At 29.2% G+C, this 15,881-nt stretch overlaps 2 protein-coding genes, 1 long non-coding RNA gene and 1 other non-coding gene across 4 annotated transcripts; 1 reads left to right on the top strand and 3 right to left on the bottom strand.

Annotated features, from left to right (window-relative positions):
* Nucleotides 1–1,116: 1,116 nt before the first annotated feature.
* AT4G04601 (uncharacterized protein) lies at nucleotides 1,117–1,275 on the bottom strand (the record flags this gene model as incomplete). Its single annotated transcript, NM_001125459.1, has 1 exon — nucleotides 1,117–1,275. The coding sequence occupies one exon, from the start codon at nucleotides 1,273–1,275 to the stop codon at nucleotides 1,117–1,119; it is 159 nt and encodes a 52-aa protein (NP_001118931.1).
* A 292-nt stretch (nucleotides 1,276–1,567) lies between these two features.
* Nucleotides 1,568–2,036, bottom strand: AT4G02835. Its single transcript, NR_143975.1, has 2 exons — nucleotides 2,024–2,036; nucleotides 1,568–1,769 (listed from the first exon to the last, which is right to left on the bottom strand). It is a non-coding gene; the product is annotated as an uncharacterized misc_RNA (transcript).
* A 6,138-nt stretch (nucleotides 2,037–8,174) lies between these two features.
* AT4G04605 (Myb-like DNA-binding domain protein) lies at nucleotides 8,175–9,856 on the bottom strand. Its single transcript, NM_001340492.1, has 6 exons — nucleotides 9,593–9,856; nucleotides 9,289–9,365; nucleotides 9,103–9,139; nucleotides 8,845–8,968; nucleotides 8,634–8,745; nucleotides 8,175–8,497 (listed from the first exon to the last, which is right to left on the bottom strand). The coding sequence occupies exons 1-6, from the start codon at nucleotides 9,705–9,707 to the stop codon at nucleotides 8,300–8,302; spliced, it is 663 nt and encodes a 220-aa protein (NP_001329768.1). The 5' UTR covers nucleotides 9,708–9,856; the 3' UTR covers nucleotides 8,175–8,299.
* Nucleotides 9,857–13,793: 3,937 nt separating this feature from the next.
* Nucleotides 13,794–14,014, top strand: AT4G04905. Its single transcript, NR_141832.1, has one exon. It is a non-coding gene; the product is annotated as an other RNA (long non-coding RNA).
* Nucleotides 14,015–15,881: the final 1,867 nt, after the last annotated feature.

Consider the following 15,881-nt stretch of genomic DNA (forward strand, 5'->3'; position numbering starts at 1 on the left):
AGTAGACCAAGACAATGTCCTGTATTTGGGTCTTAAGAGTGCGCGGAAGAGCCTATCACCACTACACGCTGAAGTAGATTCCTTGTTATGGGCGATGGAAAGCATGATCTCGATAGGTGTCACAGATTGCTCCTTCGCATCTGACAGTGCTGACCTTATTTCTCTTCTTGAAAAACCTTCGGAGTGGCCTACTTTTGTTGCTGAGATGGCGACTTTTGGTTCTTTTGTCTGTTTTTTCCCTTCTTTTAGTATTAAGTTCTTTTCTCGTATTTACAATGTGCGGGCCGATTGTCTTGCAAAAAAAGCACGAGCCCGTAATAGTTTTTTTCTCATGTAAGCAAGTCGGTTCCTGATTGGCTCTCTCTAGAAGATAGTCTCTTTCCGACTACTTAATAAAAATGGTGTTTCGACGAAAAAAAAAAAAAAAAAGACAAACATATCTACTAATTTTAAAATGAAAGCGTAAGTAGTTATTTACCTTGTATAGAATCTGCTTCCTTCTTATACATTTATTGAAAGGAAACACATATATTTGATTCAGTACACACCATCGTGTATGTATGGCTAGCTTACAAGAGCAACCCCAATGGTAAGGGACCCTTAGAGCATCCACAATGGTGAGAGCCCTCCTATGGGCTCTCTCACATTGTTTAGTATAAATTGTAGAAATTTATAAGAAGAGAGCTTATGTTTTTTGAAAAAAATAAATATAGTCCAATGGTAGTATCTCTCAAGTGAGGTTCTTTAAAAAAGAAAATTTGAATTGTAGAAAAAGAAGAACAAGACCAATTATTTGGATTGTATTGTGCTTTTTTGGTGATTGATTGTTTCACATAGAAAGCAGAGGACAATTGTGAGTTTTGGTGATCGTATGTTTTGAGGAACTTGAAGTTGGTTTTGAGTTATATATAGCAACATGGACACATGGTGTATGAAAGTATTACATGGCAAGCAAGACACATTGTCATTGGTAGAGTAATCAAAAGACATGATTGCTTTGGTTTCCATATATTAAGAGCTGAGAGTTACATATCACAGTACTATCACTATCAACATGAGGATTGGTAACTCTAGAGCTACTTGGATCATATTCTGCTAGACCAGATTTAGATTCAGTCACAATAACGTCTTACCACTTAAGCTCCTCCAACCACCTTCCTTCTCATGTATACCTTCGTGATTCTTCAAGTTGTTTGTTCCTGAAATCGCATAACCTTTTTTAGGACAATGCAAAGAAAAGGAATGAGGGAAAAGTGATATTACTAGTTCTCTCATAGTTATCCAATCTAATAGAAGTGATAGGAATAAGAAAACAAAACTTTGCAGCTCCTATACCAGTTATGCCTTTGTTTCAAGGCCTCCACTATTATTGGCTTTCACTGCATAAAACAGGTAATCAAATATAACAATCCACATGAAACCAGAACTTGTAAGTTACCTCAGTCACCAACAATCAATACTCGAACTTAGCCACATATAGGAGCTAAGATCTGCTCCTTATTAAACACGTAATTTAACAGTTTGATTCATCATCTCATTATCAACAAGCACAACATCACCCACCTACAGAGATCTTAATATAAGCTAAGATGTAAAGTAAACACATTTCCAGATGAAACAAATTTCAAGGTAAGAGAGTACCCGGAAAATGTCTTTGAGCAGAAATTTCTCAGATTCTCCAGATACATGATTCATCATTAGACAGACTTCAAAACTCCATCCAAGTTTGCTACTTCCTTGATGCATTGAATTGGAAACTCTATGGAAAACTTAACTGAAACTTAATTAGAAAAGAGATTCACCACAAGCGAAATTTACTAGAACAGAAATGCATTGAAGAGACAAGTGTCAATAATTCAATATCCTGCGTAATGGAGCCAAATGTGTCAAGTTCTTATCTTGAAGTGCAGAGTTTGTTAAATATCAGAACATATATCGAAGTTCGTATATCCAAATTCCAAACCCAATCCCAAAAATCAGAGTGGGTATATGATAAGAAAGGTACAAATCGAAGAAAGCTTACCATAGTAAAGAAATTAGAGAAACGTTGAACCAAAGTGAGAGATTTAGTGAAGCGTTGCTGAAGCATCACTAAGATTGTGAGCAGGATCATTGGAGATGATGAGAACGAAGAAGCGAACATTGGCGCGACAAATTGTGAGAGATACGCGAAAGATTCGCAAGAGAGAGAGGAGGAAGAGAACAAACGTGTGTTTTTTTTGGGTTAAAATTATCAGCCAATAAAAGCTTGACACGTATGCGGCTCTCTCTCGTGCTCAAAACTCTCTGGAGAGAGGCAGCTCTCTTGTTTATTATGAGTTTAGATTTAATTTTTGTAAAATTAATTCAAGAGAACCTTTAAAAATTAGAAGAGAACTCCCCATTGGAGTTGGCCTTAGGGTCTCTTCATATTTTTTTTAATCATAAATTTTGAAATTTTATAGTTTAAGGAATTGTGTTGGTCTCTTAATGTTTTGTTCGTCTAATGGTAGGTCTTTAAGCGGGGTTTTTAAAAAACAAAAATATTATTGTTAAATTAAAATTACACATATTTTTTTTCATAAAATTTAATAATTAATCTAAATACTTAAATTTTAAACATACATGATATAAATATTGAAAACCGGAATAACGATAGTTGTTAGCTTGATTTCTGCCAAATTTGTGCAGTATAATTTAACACATAAACTAATTATGAAAAAGTAATAGTGAAATTATTAAGAAATGATTACTTAAAGTTTGAGTTTTTCATTTAAAATTTTAAATAATTATCATTTCTACAATCATTAGTTTAACTGTTTTAATTAACAGTTAATCTTGAAAAACTAATTTAATTTTTAAATTAATCTTGAAAAAAAAAGTAAAAAATAATGGAAGAATAGCACCTTGTTGGATTTGGTAGTAGAGCAGGCCCAACTAACAATTTCTTTGTTTTATTTCAACAACCAATAACAAGTCGCTACGTCAGGATCCCTTAACATTGAAAAATCCCTTCCTTAAAGAACCGACCCTGATCATTTTTGCAATTTTCTTTTATTTTTGGGCTTTTTGGAAAGGACTATCACCTTTAAAGCCCCAAAAGAAACCTGCTCTAATGTGTATAAATTCTAAAGATCAAGAGATGACTTTTCACTTGTGATACTGTGAGGTCTCTCACGCCCATATACCTCTCAAATTTTTCTTCGGAATTGCACTTGCAAATTTAAGGAGAACAATAACCTCGTCTATAGTGAATCTAAAAATGATAGAAAAGAGAAATTTTGATGATTGCAAGGGGAGGTATCTTAAAAGGAAAACAAAAAAGAAGAAGAGATTTTGTTGATTTCAATGGCAAAATTTTTATATTTCTCTGGATTTATTTCAGAAGAATCGTCCTTAGTTTTAGTTTTGCGATATGAAAAAAAATCGTTTACTCCTTTTGCCGCCAAAGTATTCAACAACTTGAACAAAACGGCAGCTAAGATCGTCTGTCCATCGCCTACGCGACATCTTTGACGTAATGTAAGGTGTAAGTCTCTAATCGCTTTTTTCTCTGGTGAAACTCTTAATTTGATAATATTCTAAAATATGTGCCAATTATTTATAGAAAATGTCTTTAAAAATATTAATAATTAATTAATGCTAGTAAATGTTTTGTTGTCACTATTTCTCTAAAAAGAAATATAAAATTATACATTTGTATAATTAACTATTTTTAACAACTCCAAGTTGTCTTTTATTAAATAATAGTATGAATGATAAAATACAAACATAAAAATAGTACTACCAGATTTCTCTTCTTTTTATTCTAAAAAAGAAATCTATATATGATGAATGTTTATATAAATAATTAAGAATTAACCAAAAATAATTTATGACCTATATATAATTACCTATATATAATGTATACTGAAATTAAATGAAACTTTTATACGAGTGTTTGTAGTATATATATAGTTTGATTTAAACACAAAATGAGCTATAGTCATTTGAGTTTAATCACAAAAAAATTGTAGCAAGAGAGATCTTGTACATTACTTACATTAATACATATATTTTAGATTATTTTTAAAACACTAAGAGAATCACTTCTTTTGGAAATTTACATATTATTTATTAATTTAACATATAGAAATATTTGTTTGTTGTTATTATTTATTATATTGATTACTGTATAACAACCTTTAAAATTTTCTCCTTATGTAAATTTCATTTAGGAGAATTTTCTTTGAGACAGGTAATGTTAATTAATACGTGGACCTACATCTAAATTTGCTGCCTTATATATAATACATATTTTATAAAATTTATATTTGTTTCCTAAGAAAAGTTCTTTACCAAAAAAAAAAAAAGATGTTTAGATTAGAGAAAAGTTCATTCGAAAAATGTATGGGTGTCAAATAAAATTAGGTGTTGTTCGTTAAGCTTCTAAATGTTGTTGTTGGTTAAATTACAATTAAGCACATGTGTTGGGTAAAGCAACTCGATTCATTAGGGGAATGCATCTAAAAAAACATACATTTTTGGATGTGTTTTGAAGGAGAGTTCATCTGCAGTACACCGACTAAATTTTTTTTTTTTAACACACACCGACTAAATTTATAAATGTTTAAAATAATCTCATTTACAATCATAACTTAAATAATCACCAAAAAAAAATAAAAAAATAGAAAAAAAAGTAATAAATCATAACTTAAATATTAGTTTTGTTTTAAAAAAAACAAAGCATATCAATTTCTATAGTCATGACCCATATTTTATGTGAAATAACTAGATTTACTCTCTCTAGTTATACCTAACTAGAATGACTTACATCTTTTGTAAAAAGAGCTTTCAATCTTTTTTATTTGTATTAACAAAATTACCGTTTTGATTTTTTTTTTAATAAAATAACTATCTTTTATATTTCATAATAATAATAAAAACACATTAAAAACTTTTGTAATTCCTCTTTTTTATTGTCTTCTTCTCCGTCGAGCAAAATCTAAAACCCAAAGAGAGCAAAATATCTAGAGTCGTCTTCTTGGTAAGTCTCTGTCTTTGTTTCGTCTTCTCCGGCGAATCTGCATGAGTTCTTTTCTTTTCCTTTGCCTCTTTGGCTTCTCTTGAGAGACTTTTAGATTTTCTTTGTCTTATTCTCCTTGACGCCACCAACTAGTTTGTCTTCTTAGGGCATCTCCAACCCTACTCTATTTTAGAGTAAAAATGCAAAAATCTTCTCCAACCCCACTCTATAATTGACTCAAAAATAGAGATTTCTGCAGATTGACTCTATATATAGAGCAACTCTATTCTCTACTCTATTTTTGAGTTCAACTTTTTATTTATACTTTAGTCCCTCAAATTTAAACTTTTTATTTAATACATATAATTATTTTACAAACAACAATTACAACACATAATTTTATAAACTTAACAAAATATTAAGTATTAAATTTAAAATAATTTTATAAACTTAACAAGAAACAAGTACCTAATTTAAAATTAAAAACATAAAAAAACCAAAACATAAAATTAACTAGTGATTTAATAGTCTGGTAAATTGCTTGTGGATCTGCCAAGATAGTCAAAATATTGTCCAAATGAAGTAGATGGAAGAGGAGTTTCTTGATCTTGATCTTTTCGTTGGACACGTCGTTTTTGTAAAATCCGTCCTTGTTCACTCTCAAAGTATGCTCGAATATGTGAGTTTTGAAAGGAATTCAAATCACAAAATAAAATTTGTAATGTTTTATTATTGTTATATGATGTAATGGTTTTTTAATAAATAAGTAGTGTCTAATTTAAATAATATCATATTTTCTGGAAATGTTTACAAATCTATAATATATGGGGTCAAATTGTAAATTATATAATTAAAAGGTATTAGTATATAAATTAGAAATAGAATATTTCTAAGAATATTCTTTTTTAGAGTAGAAAATAGAGCTATACACTGGAGAGAAATCCATCTCTAAAATAGAGTTACTCTATTTTAGAGGTGGATATAGAGCTATACATTGTAGATGGTCTTAGCCGCCTACATGAAACATCTGTTTATCTAGGCCTAATTTCTTTGTTGTTCGCCGACAGATTTAGGTAAGCTTTACATGATTTTGCTATTGTTTATTTTGAAAACCTAACTAATTGGCAATTCAATTTTAAATTTTTAGTAACAATCATTCAATAATAAAAATTTAATATTATTTTATTTTTAGTATTATAAAAATTACATTGTAGGTTAGAAATGAAAAACTATGGGCTTATTGGTATGTAAGATTGATAGTTTAAAAGTTATGGAATAGCAAAATCATTATATATATATATATATATACCTTTTACAAAGTGGTAAATTAAAGTACAATAATATATAGTTTAAGTATAAATGGAAGACTAAGATTTACTAACAAACAAAAGACTAATTTAATTGTATTTTAGAGGTAAACTTAAATGATTATAGCTAGCTAGTAAAAAAAATATTGTCTCCTTTCCTTCAAAACTCTTTTACCAAACATTAGAGTGGGTCTTACACCATCTCCAATGGTGGTCTTTTGAGAGGCTCCGGAAAGATGAGTCCCTTATGAAAAACACAAAAATAAATCAAAAATGTTAATATTGTTAAGGGACGCCCTAAGCTTAGGGATTTTTGGAGTGGGAAGAGATCCATACGTGGCGTTCTCTAATTGGTCCATGAAGTAAAAGAAATCAATTTTTTTCTCCTTTTTTGTTTTATTTTCGTGATTTCGTTTTTTTCTCTTTTTCGATTATTTCGATGGCGATTGTATACGGTTTGTCGATCCGTTTGAGCATATATTGGCGGAAATTAAGCTAACTACTAATCGTTATTCCGGTTTTCAATATTTATGTCTTGTATGTTTAAAATTTTAATATTTGTATTAATTATTAAATATTATAAAATAAAAGATTTACAATTTTTATTCTGATAATAATATTTATTTTTTTAAGAAACCCACTTAAGAATTTTACCATTGGACCAGAAAAAAATTAAGGAACCAACAAAAACTCTTAAACTTTCAATTCTCAAAATTTAAAATTAAAATTTTTGAAGAAACCCAATTAAGGGACTAACCATTGGGGTTTCTCTATCCCTTTCGACTAAGATAAAAAAACTAAACCCTACTTCTTCCGGAAATCGACTTTCCATATAGTCATATTGATCGTTATGACTAGAGAGTCAAAAAACCCTTGAGAAAACACAATTTAATTTTGTGTTTCCAAAGGCCAGCCTAATCTTGTGTAATAATGCAGGTATAGAACCCAGGCCCGTCTCAGCGGGGTGGCAAGGTTGGCAAATGACCATGGTTAATAATCAGTTTCAATAATTTTATTAAGACTAAAAGGCCCATTTTTTCCACACAAAAAAAAAGTACTAAGAGATTTTATTCTATTTTCAGTTTTGCGATAGGTCACATAATGAATTGAGTCGTGATTAGAAGGTTCATTTCTCCAGTGGACGGATCTCTCATCATGCGCTCTTCGGCTATCCCCAATAAGCAAGGTTTCTACCAAATAATAAATTCAATCGTTTGGAAGATGCGAAATCTGAACCAAATAATATGATGTACAATGATTTAATTTAATATGAGTAATATTCTTATATTTTCACACCATATATATATATATATATATATATATATATATATATAACATAATACCATTAGTAGTCGTTTTTTTGTTTTTTGAGTTAATTGAAAGAAAAAGAAAAAAAACAGCACAAACACAATAACTTGCAACGATTTACACTAATTTACAAGATTTATTTATTTATGTACTTTTTCTTATTATCTTTTTTGGTAAGCTACTTTTTATTATTACTAGGTTTTAACCCGCGGTTTACCGCGGACAATCGGTTTATTTGGTTCTTATACTAAATATTTGAATAAATTTGATATCCTAAACTTATAAATATAAATTTCTAGTGATTAGTGAAGAATCGTAATATATGATTTGGATATTATTGATTATTGATTTCGTGATTGAATATAGTGTTTTTAGGGATGAAATGTGATATATTTTGATTTCAAAAACGACATAGATTCCTTATTTTTGTTGAACGGTTTATATTGAAGGGAAATAATTTTATTGAACGGTTTAGATTGAATAGGATCATAAAAGTTTAGGAAATTGTTAAGACCAAATTACCCATAATGATTTTGAATAGCAAAGAACAAAATCCAAAATTGAAATCAAAATTGACGACAAATTAGACAAAATTTCAATTTGTACTTTCCTTTTAATAATAAAGGGATTATTGATACATGCATCTACAACATACTTCCAACGGTTTCTACAAAAAAAAAAAAATCAAAATCAAAACATGTTATGCTTTGAGACCAAGAGTGAGCTCAAGGGACAATTCTTCTTCACTTTTTGAAACTTTTATTGAGTTTAGTGACAAAGTAACCTCATCATCATTAGCATCCTCATCATCATGTTCATCAACAACATTACCATCATCTTCAATAGCAACAACAGCTTCACCATTTTCATCATCATCTCTCGTTTTATTTTGTGGAGCCTGTTATTTATAAGCAGTATAATATAAGAGTATTTCTAAATTTACATGTATATATTCGGAAATCAGATGAACACATAGATGACTTGTACACATGGTAAATAGTTAAATAAATGCATATGAAAAAAAGGATAATTACTCTGGATGTTTCATAGAGAGACTTGCAGGTAAAGTAGTCACTTGGTACTTCCTTAGTTTCATTACTTGATTGTCCAAATGTTATAATTTTTTCATATATTCCCGCTTCTTGCCTACAAGAAACTTTTATTAAGAAAATATATAGCTCTCTGCTTCACGTTAAAACCTATATATATATCAACTAAAATATTTTTATTAATAACTACACGAACCTTTGTTGATTTTGGAAAAAGTTGGCATTGCCCTGAAGACGTTGGTAGTTATGAAGGTAATGTTGAAATTGCCACCAAGTTACTTGTCCTGTCACTCTAACACTTCTCTTTGCTAATATCTCTTCTGTCAAAGATTGAATGTGTTTCTATATTATATACATATATGTATAAATCAGTTTATATGGTCCTATATACACATGTACAATACATACATATTTATATAATTTACTTTAAGATGTAATGATCATATTTATCAACCTTGCATGGATTCTTCAAGCTTCATGCCCCTATACATCTGTTGGAAGTTGAAAGATATATGGTTCAATATTCAAACCAGAACTTATAAAATATGATACTATTCATATATACACATATATAATGATATGTATAAAGACATATGCTTGTATAAGTATATGGATGTATATAGATATTAAATGTTAGGACCTGGAGATGACTCTTCACATGTGATATTGTGAGTCCTCTCACATCCATTAACTGTAAAACCATTTTAGGAGTTGCTCCTGCAATTTTAGGGATTGTAAACCGAATTCATTTATCTTGAACTTGAATGAATTCAAGATTGGTAAAAATTATATAACTTCACAAGAACAGAAGTTTTATAATTGATAAAGTAATCTTCAAAAGTTGTTCTATATATAATGACAGAAATTGTGAATGATTTTTGAAACATTTAAGAGAAATTAAATCATAATTATAGTTTTAGGAGAAGAGAAAGGAAACCACTTACTATTTTCTCCACCTAGTTGTTCAACAGCTTGAACAAAAGAGTTATGAAGATCAGAGTTCCACCGCAACCGCGGCACTTTTGATCTAACATAAGATCTAACGATTGGGTTCTTCATCTGTTTTATATCTTACTGAAACTCGCGATTCGATGAAAATTCACCAATGTTTCCGGCAAGCTGTTTTCAAAATGGTTGAAGGAACTCAAAGAGATGAGTTTCACCCCAAAAAAAAACTCAAAGGGATAAAGCCAATTAATTGAGAATTCTCTGTTATCAAATAGGCAAGTTTTCATTGACTACTTGTCTTCATCTATCCCTTGTCTTGTTTTTATATTTTTCGTTTTTCCTAGACAAAAAATAGAAATAGATATTTAACCCTTTGTCCAAAAAAAAGAAAGATATTAAACCCTAATGCTATAAGAAATATGTTTATGCTGCTTTTTTCAAAATCAGTTCTTTTTTATGTTTGTCCTTGTGACAACTTCTAAGAATTATATCAGTTTGTATTATCAAAATTTATTCTTTCTCAAATACTTGCAATACCTAATTAAAGAAAAAAAAACGTCTATTGAAAATATCACTTATAAAAGAGCCACAAAGTAAATTAGACTAATTATGTGTGTGATTGGTTCGTCTGTAACTGTAGATTTTTTGCTGTAGAATTTTTGTTGTATGTGTGATGACTGTAGCTGTAGATTTTATTGCTGTAGAAATTAGGCGGTAGGTTTTATTAGTTTAATATTATTACTTGAAGAAATTGGTTGTAAAAATAAGATTATTGTTGTATGTATTTTTAAACAAAAAAAATATTATTGGTAAATTGTACTATGTGTTATATAATAGAATTCAGAAATATCAATTTAATATATATATATATATATTTATATATTTATATATTAAAAACAATGTAAGTTATATATATGTCATAAAGTAGTAGTATTTATATCCATAAAGAATTTTAATATATATATATATGTATGAAAACTGTAGTAATGTTGTTAAAGAAAATGAGAAAATAAAGTGAAAAGAAAAAGAAAAAAAAAAAGGTACAGACTTTATAAAGACCATTAAATTGTGCTTTAGAAAAACATGAACTTACATACAAAATAATTAAAAAAATTATTTGGGCTGTTAGAAAAAATAGAAAAACTAAAGCATGATTGTTTCAATTTTGGGACTGTAACTTTTTTAGTAGCTTTAAAAATTTCTTACAGCCCAACCAATCATAGCCTATATGACCTAAAGCTTCATGTAGAATTTTTTTATTAAAAATATAGAATATAAATTGATTATTATGCTTTTAATATTTCAGTTGTATTCAAAGAAAGGAATGTAATATAAACGCAATAATTTTGTTTTAAAAAACTTAGTTCTTGGATTCGATCATTCGAATATTAAAAAAAATGTTGAACACATGTTTAATCAATACTACGTCAAATGATAATTAATCTAGTGTAATGTATCTACTTGAATAGTATTCTAGTATAGTTTTTGATTGTTAAATGTGAGTCAGCTGTGAGTATAAAAAAAATATTTTTGGAATCTGAAATTTCATATATTTTATAAAGTAAAAGGATGGGCTTTCAGGTTTTGGCATAAATTCTATGTAGAGGTTACCAACTATTATGATGCCGTGGCAAAATAATGGTCAAAAGACTGAAAATAATCACTTTTAAAATGTGGAAAAAACAATTGAAATTTTGCAAATATTAAAGTTAAACTGTGATAAATAAAAAGTATGCATGAACCCCACTTAATGGAAAAAGGAATTTAAAATTTTAGATAAAGGTTTTATAGTAATACCTAATATTATATATGTAATAACTAAAATGTACTTATTATATATGTAATATCTAATATTGATGGTTTTTCTTACATGTCTTTACACTAAGTGGTATTTTATAATTAATATAAGCAGAAATATATTAATAATTGTATTTCTGAGACAAAAGTAATTATGCACACAGAAACAGAAATTGTATGTAATTCTCATTTGAGATTTGTAACTGACGCTACTTCCTTGATCCTTCTAAGTCTCCCCAACAAGACAAAAGAACCTGGTAAGTCATGAATACTAGGTCTTCTTTAGCGGTATATGGTGAATAATAAATAATTTTTCTTACAAAAGTTGAATGTGCACTAAATTTATTCTAGTAACAAAAACATTAGTACACATGCATCTTAATTATTTATCATGTATATCTATATATGAAGAATAATATTTATCATGTGATTTTGAAAGACAATAATTATGTTAATTCAATGATATAATATCTACTAAAACGGTAATATGTATATTAATTATTAAAAGTTGACTTTTTATGGGTATATATATATCATAATTAATTTGGATTTTGGTACCACATCTTACTATAACACTGATTAGTGACAGAGTCTCTCAATCACCAGCATAACTGACGACTCTTCACCAATCAAAATTGTAATAAATAGTTTAATGGAATGAACGAACCTGAACAAACAGAATATAAAAATAGTATTTTTTTGGGCATAGAAATAGTTATATATTTGTCCCCATGCACGAACGTTACACCTTATAGGGAAGCGTTTGCATGCTTTTTAGCGAACAGACTCAAATTATTTCAATTATTTATTATAGTCAACCAAAATTCTCATTCCATTTCTCTTTGTCACTTATACTAACGTTATTATTTAAATATCATATTCATCAATTTCTAGAGAATTTGTTTCACATGTAGAAGACGTGAAATTAATGTATATACACAATGGAATTTAAACTAAACTTGAAACAAACCAAAACATATATGAATAATGCATGATGCATCTATAATAGATACGCTTTTAAGCAACCAATAGTTCTGCATCTATTCTAGTAGTTTCGGGTTCCTTTGTTATGATCATCTTTATACTTTAAGCTAAAAATCTTATTATGATGGTGCATGTCCTTAGATTCTGAAATATTGACAACTTAACATAATGGAGTTAATTAGCCAACTAAAAAGTAACCAAACAATATGACGTGCGAGCATATTTGCATGTATGGGAATCCTCATGCGATGACACGTAACACGTTCAAAACAAAAAAGTCTCCGTTTCGGATTATAGAATATTCAAAGAAACAACAATATTAATTGTCTATTGTCCGCTAACGTTATATTGTTATCCTAGTTATTTCATCAGCTTTTTTATAATGTATTTACTTGAATTTGTTTTTTAAAAATTCAATAGAAGAAGTCATTTCTCTCCCATATTCCATATATATATACTATTTATGTCAAACTAAACTTCATACTATTTTCAGCATTTGCTTTTCATACTATTTTCAGTAAGTATCCGATCTTTTAAAATTTATTTTATTTTATCTTAATATTTACTTTAAGATACTACGTACTTAGTATTTGACATAAATACCAAGAGAATTAAGTGTCTAACGAGAGGACAAAAAAGAATCTGAAACTCTTTAGTGAGGCGCTTACATCATCACGTTTTTCCAACATCGTCGTCGCATTTTTTTTATTCTTCGTAACGCATGTATTAATTTTTTCTTGTCAGTTTACCGGAAAAAAAAATGAATGACTTTAATACTATTTTGGAAATAAAGTGTAGTAGATATATCTACTTTTTTACCGGAATATATAGTCTAATAGCAATTTTAGTTAATCCCACGCAGTGACTAAACTGAGCATGGTTTAGCTATTAGATCATATACATAGGTGATATATTTAGATTATCAAGAATTAAATAATTTTTTAATAGATTAAACAATAGACTTAGATCTTAGATCTGATATTGTATCAGTGTAGTGATTCTTTTGATATTAAGTATCAGATGATGTGGATGCTCATAATTCATCTGTAAAATTCGTTTTTTTCTATAAAAAAAGAAAATTCACGATAGTCTTTCTACTGTTTTAGCTAACTAGCTACATTTTCCCCGAGTAAGTAATTTTGCAGGCTTTTCGTGATTATGTGACATAATTTTACAGTAATTTTGTAATTCTATGTTTTTATAAATTTATTTTTTGATTTTACAAATTTTTTTTTTAATAATACCAATATCGATCTCACCACTAAAAACAATTTATTATCGGTTCTCAAACAATAAATAAACATTAAAATTAATACTAAATAATTGTTAATGATATTCATAAGATATTAACTATGTGCATGATAATCACGTTACATATCCTACGTTCCTACTTCTATCATCCAAAAGTCGCGTCGGAAAAAAGTGCCGTGTCTATGTTTGTTTTTCTTTTGTTATTTGTTGGTTTTTTTTTGGTGTGGTTTCTATAGACTTTTCTTTTAAAAAAGATTACAGTCCAATAAGAAATTGAAATAGTAATTGGGCTAACGTGGGTTAGCCAGAGTTACAGAAAGAGAGAATTTTCGGTGAAGCTAATCGGAGTATAAAAGGAAAAACTGTCAAGCTTTTATGCAATTTTCTTTCATCGACCTATTGAGTTGCCGGTGATTGCAATAACAACGAAATTTCAGAGTTGTGCTTAGGACTGCCTAGTCCTGAAATTTTGGAAACCAAAGTTACAAAAAACGTTTTTGAGGTTATTTCCTAAGATTTAGAAAACATGGGTTCTTTATATTATAAAATTAAATAATTTGGGCCTATTTTATACTGTAAAATTTTAAAAACAAATCAGAGGCCCAAAGTCAATGTTTCACGAGGCTCTGTTTAGGACCGGCCATGTCCGTTTTGTTGATGGATACTAAATTACTAATGACCTAACGGGTTTATTTAGACCGAAATAGTTTTATTAGCTAAAACCAGTTTTCAAATGGTTTGTGAATTGCAGCATGCAATGTGTGAGCATGATTTCCCAATTGTTCTATCAGTGTCAAAGTGATATGGGCCAATCCGAACGTTTTATCCAAATGGATCAAAAGTTTTGATTTTATAAGATTGATGAGTTAAATTAGAAATTTTGAATCATAATGGACTAATTATCAAGAAAATGACACTGGTAATACATTTCTTAACACATAATTTTTCCTATTTTTATAAACGGAATCTGACCATAAGTATAAAGATTGATAGAAGTTTTTTATAAACTATTGTGTATATCACATTTGTTTAGGAAATATGTTAGTAAGACCTTGGTCCAATTGGTTCACCTGATAGTCAAAAATGTGTGGTGGTCCTTCAGGAAGAAGTCCAATCTGAAACATTTTGGGCCGTTTCTAGAAGAACTGATTGGATCAGCTGATAGAATTTTATTAAACAAAAAAAGACTATTTGTATATTGATTTCATTTTTAGTTCCCGAGAAGAGTAGAACAAATGCTAAAATGTATCATGCGGCCCAATAACCAACAAAACTAGTTGAAAGATGGATCAATGGTTTTTACATGAAGAAAGCCCAAACCATACACTAATAATCTAATATTCTATTAAAAGGACTTGCTGTTATTCGGCCCAATAGCCAACAAAACTAATTGAAAGATGGATCAGGGGCTATGGAATACCTCAGAATAAAAAGTGTTATTCATTGCAGAGGACCCCTTAAGCGGACATGGTTGGGTCCTTGTTCGACAAGACTTAGTCCTCCATCTTGGCCTCAAGAGTGCTCGACGAAGTTTATCACCGCTTCATGCGGAATTTTATTCCTTGCTATGGGCAATAGAATGCATGATCTCTATTAGCGATACTTCTGGCGCTTTTGCTTCCGACTGTTCAGACCTGATTTCTATCATTAACAATCAAGAAGATTGGCCGACATTCGCAGCGGAATTGACATCCTATCGCTCCTTAGTTTATTTTTCTCCTTCTTTTCGTATTAGATTTCTTCCTCGTAGTTCTAATACTCGAGCAGATTGTTTAGCTAAGAAAACTCGGGCTCGTAATAGCCTTTTCTCCCATGTAAGCACATCGGTTCCTGAATGATTCTTTCTAGCGGAGAGTCTCTTTCCGATAACTTAATATAAATGGTGTTTGATGAAAAAAACAAATTATCGTAATGATCCTAAAAAGGAGTTAGAAAATATTAATATCTTATCTACATCTAGATGATAATTGTTTTTATGATCCTTATTAGATAGTGTTTAAATTTAATTATCCACTAATTTAAGCATAAACTATATATTCTATCACCGTTTAACCAATCCATATAAATCTCTTTTAAAGCTTCTAGAAATGAGTCTCACACATCAGAAATTAGCTATTTTCTTATTTTATTACAAGAAGAGAAAAAAACAAACAAACAAACATGTGTTACTCTCATTTTGCCACATGCATTATAACGTATAGGTAGGTGAATCACCTAACTTGTTTCAGCTTATGTAATTAACTTTACCAATAT

The sequence above is a fragment of the Arabidopsis thaliana genome, chromosome 4 (genome assembly GCF_000001735.4).
Source record: "Arabidopsis thaliana chromosome 4, partial sequence".
NCBI classification, from domain to species: Eukaryota; Viridiplantae; Streptophyta; class Magnoliopsida; order Brassicales; family Brassicaceae; genus Arabidopsis; species Arabidopsis thaliana.

Bases quoted from the DNA above. Each gene is read 5' to 3' on its own strand.
- AT4G04605 (NM_001340492.1), bottom strand. From the start codon at position 9,707: ATGAAGAACCCAATCGTTAGATCTTATGTTAGATCAAAAGTGCCGCGG. The intron at 8,746-8,844 runs GTTCGTGTAGTT...AGTTTCTTGTAG, and splicing joins TTTTTCCAAAATCAACAAAG to GCAAGAAGCGGGAATATATG. The intron at 8,498-8,633 runs GTAATTATCCTT...TATAAATAACAG, and splicing joins CTCTCTATGAAACATCCAGA to GCTCCACAAAATAAAACGAG.